The sequence below is a fragment of the Protobothrops mucrosquamatus genome, unplaced genomic scaffold, assembly GCF_001527695.2.
Source record: "Protobothrops mucrosquamatus isolate PMUCROS unplaced genomic scaffold, P.Mucros_1.0 scaffold370, whole genome shotgun sequence".
Classification (NCBI taxonomy): Eukaryota; Metazoa; Chordata; class Lepidosauria; order Squamata; family Viperidae; genus Protobothrops; species Protobothrops mucrosquamatus.
Window position 1 is genome coordinate 454,088 of NW_015386704.1, and position 3,836 is coordinate 457,923.

Sequence of the window (3,836 nt, forward strand, 5' to 3'; positions counted from 1 at the left end):
AGGGGAAGACCACTGTTTCTTTATCCCTGTGAGGAATATGTGAGGACAGGGAACATGATGCTGTGTTGTCTCAGTCGCAAAAAATATGGGGTCCGGACTCGCCTCGGCGGTAGCCTGTGGCTGAGGAAACTGATCGGACCCTATATTGGATGTGGCCGTAGCCTTACGGAGTAAGGAGAGAAAAAATGCCTGATTAAACCGGCCCCCTGAGGAAGGTTCAGGGGGAAGTACCTCATCTTCCGACCAGTCGAGTTCCGGATGATCCCCCCCCCCGTGTGGGCTGAATAGCCACTAAGTGAGGAACGGTCAGGTGACTGAGGATCCTGAAGCGAGAGGCCCTCTGCTGGCAGAGTAGGAGGGGGCATGGCTGGAGTGGGAGCCACCTGTCCAGGCGCTTGACAAGATCGTGCTGCCAGCGCCCTGTCAACGACCTTGGAAAGCAAAGCTTCCAAGCGGCCGTCTGAGAATAAATCTCCTAAATCCGGGCCCCTGAGCCCAGCCGCCGTAGGTGTGAATGTAGCTTCCGGAACCAAGCTTGTGGTACAGGAAGGTTGCTCAGCACCCGCGTGGTGTACTGTCGGGGTAACTGGGTCGACCGCCAGGGACCACACTCCCTGAGCCGAAGTGGAGGGACCCAACGGAAGATCGAATTCTGGGGCCACCAATTGATCCTGCTCATGCCTGGCCTGCTTTTGTGCCCTGTCAAATTCCCGTTCTAGGGCCTGGTGCCTACGGCTGGCCTGCTTCTCCGCCAACTTCGATGTCCTCTTCAGGGTGGCCTTAGCCTTATGTTTAAGCTTCCCCGCTGCCTCCTGTCCGGAGGATTTGTGCCGGCCGTGAGTGGATGACGGGGACGCGGTGCCCAGGAGTTGAGGCGCCGTGGAATCCTCCATCCTGAATTGAGCTATCTCAGGCAAAACCTGAGGGGGAGCTCTGGCAAGCAAGCGAATGGCGGGAAGGTAGTTCAGAGCTAGTAACAAGTACTGCTCCCCTGACCACCCGACCAGATAAATTCTCTCTGGGTCTAGGTCACGGTCACTGGGAAGGACCGAAGGCACGTTAGGGGCCCGTAAAGGCTCCGCCCGGAGGCCTTAGGTGGCCAGTCAGGGTGCACCAGATAGTCAATGAGGAAGGAAGGGCCTGAAACTGAGGCCTGGCACAGGCAAAGTGAGCAAAAAGGTAAAGATGCCTCAAATCAAGGTGGTGGTCTAAGAATTTGACAATATTAACCCTCTGTCAGTGGAAACCAATGTACAAAGGACCCTGTAGCGGACCTGGGCTCTGCTACCTGTGATGAGGGCAACTAGGCCCGCCGCATGGCGCCACAAAATGGCAGCCGCGGTAGATTTCCACAAGGTCTCTGGCCTATGGGTAGGCCTGCAACCTGTCCACAAAGAGGAATCAGCCTGCAAGTTACAAGTGTGTCAGCAGTGACTTTGGGCCGCTGAGACTGCCCAAGGGAATAGGCTAAGGTAGCAAAGGAACGACGGCCTCTCAAACGCTGGTGAATTTGCTATCCCAGTCAAGGCCGAAGGTATTTCGATCCTCGCGATCGCCCAAAATGGCGGCCACGACCGTAGGCCGACGCAAACGGCCCAGAAACACAATCTAATAAAGATGAAATGCAGCCAAGACAAAGGGAAGCGAAATTTCCAAGCAATTTGAAATCGGCTCCCTGAACTGAGGGATGAATCCCCTGTGAAAAGCTGGGGAAAAACGCCGCAAAATGGCGGCCGCGACTTCGGGGCTCTGCAAAAGGTCCGGAAATTGATTTAATAGAAAAGATCTTAACAGCTAAGTGGAAGCCTCCCAGCTGCAAGCCTTCCAAAAACGCCTTGGAAACGTCTCCCTGAGCCCAGGGAAAAGTCCCCTATCAGCCTCTATAAGGGAAAAACGGCCCAAAATGGCGGCCGCGACTTACGGCCGTTGGAAACGGCCCAGAGGAATGGTAGCCTGTAAGGGAGAGCTGGCAACAGCGGTGTGCTAGCTGAGTGAGGAAAAACGACGGGGGGATTGTGAGGAATACCCTCTCCCCTACCCAGATCCCTGGGGACAAAATAACGCGATGGGGATTTCCCCCCCACACACACACACCTCCCTCAGAATACCTCAAATCGGCCGATTTGGGGCTCTGCTGATCCCAGCAGATTGAGGGCAGGTGTCTTGAGGGGAAAAGGCTTGAGAATCCAACGATGGGTCTCCGACCTGCAATATTCTAAGCTAATCCTGAGAGCCAAACCTTGAGACGTCTGCAAGAGCTTGAGACCAAGATAAGACTGGGTCCCACAGCAACAGGGGGCGTGTCAAAGTTTGGCTACTTGGTCTCAGGAGCAGGCATCCAATGAAAACCCACCGGTGGATTCTCCATCTCCTGTACTGGAGAAACTTCCTAACAGTGAGGACAATTAACCAGTGGAACAGTTTGCCTTCAGAAATCGTGGGCGCTCCATCACTGGACATTTTTAAGAAGAGACTAGAGAATCACTTGTCTGAAATGGTATATAGTTAATATAGTTTTAAATTAGTTTTTTGTTTAGTTCTTGTTATTAGTGTTTACCTTGAATACCAACTGACTCAAAGATGTTAGGAGCTGAAATTGCTTCAATCAATTTTAATTCACTCAGAAGAGTGCTTGTACTCAAGATCTTGGTTCCCCCCCCCCCCGCCTATTATTATATCCTAACGTAAAGCAACTAGAAAGGCTGAAAACAACAACAAGAAAAGAACGTAAACATATAGTGTGTTTCTAAGCCACCTGCAAAAACACGAGGTTGATTCACTCATTTGTTTTCAGTGTCTGAGTAGTGTTAGTTTTTATTGCTGGTTTCCCCAGCAGATGTCCTTCTTTAACTGCAGCCTTTCTATACTCACCAGAATTTGGGGTTGGGGGAGAGCTTGTTTGGTTCCCTTGAGCCACCACATTGGTAGCATCCACTGCTGTTTTGGCTGCATAAATATTGGCCTCTTCCTGGAATTTTCCCATATTTTTCTTGTAGCGGATTCTCTTGTTACCAAACCAGTTGGAGACCTGTAATACAATAGTAACTCCATTAGTATGTAAACAAATCACCCTATCTCGTCAGCTAGTATTATCTTTAAAGGGTAGGAAGAACAAGCAAGGCTACTATGAAAGTGAACAAAATACAGTAATCCTTAAATTTCTACGGCATCAAGCCAGGTGAAGTTTGGTGTAGTGGTTAAGGTGCTGCCCTACAAACCAGAAAACTCTTGAGTTATAGTCCCACCTTAGGCAGGAAAAACCAGTTTGGTGGGTTTGGGGCAGTCACTCAGGCAATTCATCTCACAGAATTATTGTTGTGAGAAAAACAGAAGGAAGGAGTATTTAATAGGTTGCCGCTTTGAGTTGTGTATGTCTGTCTCTCTGTCTGTCTGTCTGTCTCTCTCTCTCTCTCTCTCTCTGTCGCTCTCTCTGTGTTTGTGTGTGTGTGTGTGCGTATATGTGTGTGTGTGTTGTTGTTGTTAATTGCGAAGTCATGTCCGGCCCATCGCGACCCCAGGGACAACGTTCCTCCAGGTCTTCCTGTCCTCTACCATCTTCTGGAGTCTATTTAAGTTCACGCCTACTGCTTCAGTGACTCCATCCAGCCACCTCATTCTCTGTCGTCCCCTTCTTCTCTTGCCCTCAATCTTTCCCAGCATTAGGCCCTTCTCCAGTGAGTCCTTCCTTCTCATTAGGTGGCCAAAGTATTTGAGTTTCAACTTCAGGATCTGGCCTTCTAAAGAGCAGTCAGGGTTGATCTCTTCTAGGACTGACCGGTTTGAACGCCTTGCAGTCCAAGGGACTCGCAGGAGTCTTCTCCAGCACCATAGTTCAA

General features: G+C 50.5%; 1 protein-coding gene across 1 annotated transcript in view; it reads right to left on the minus strand.

Annotated features, from left to right (window-relative positions):
• Positions 1-3,836, minus strand: part of LOC107287231 (pre-B-cell leukemia transcription factor 4) — a gene marked incomplete in the record, with an annotated part of 64,971 nt that overhangs the window by 11,813 nt on the left and 49,322 nt on the right. The window contains 1 exon segment of the mRNA XM_015815720.1: positions 2,872-3,028. Within this exon segment, the coding sequence (XP_015671206.1) occupies positions 2,872-3,028 (157 nt within the window).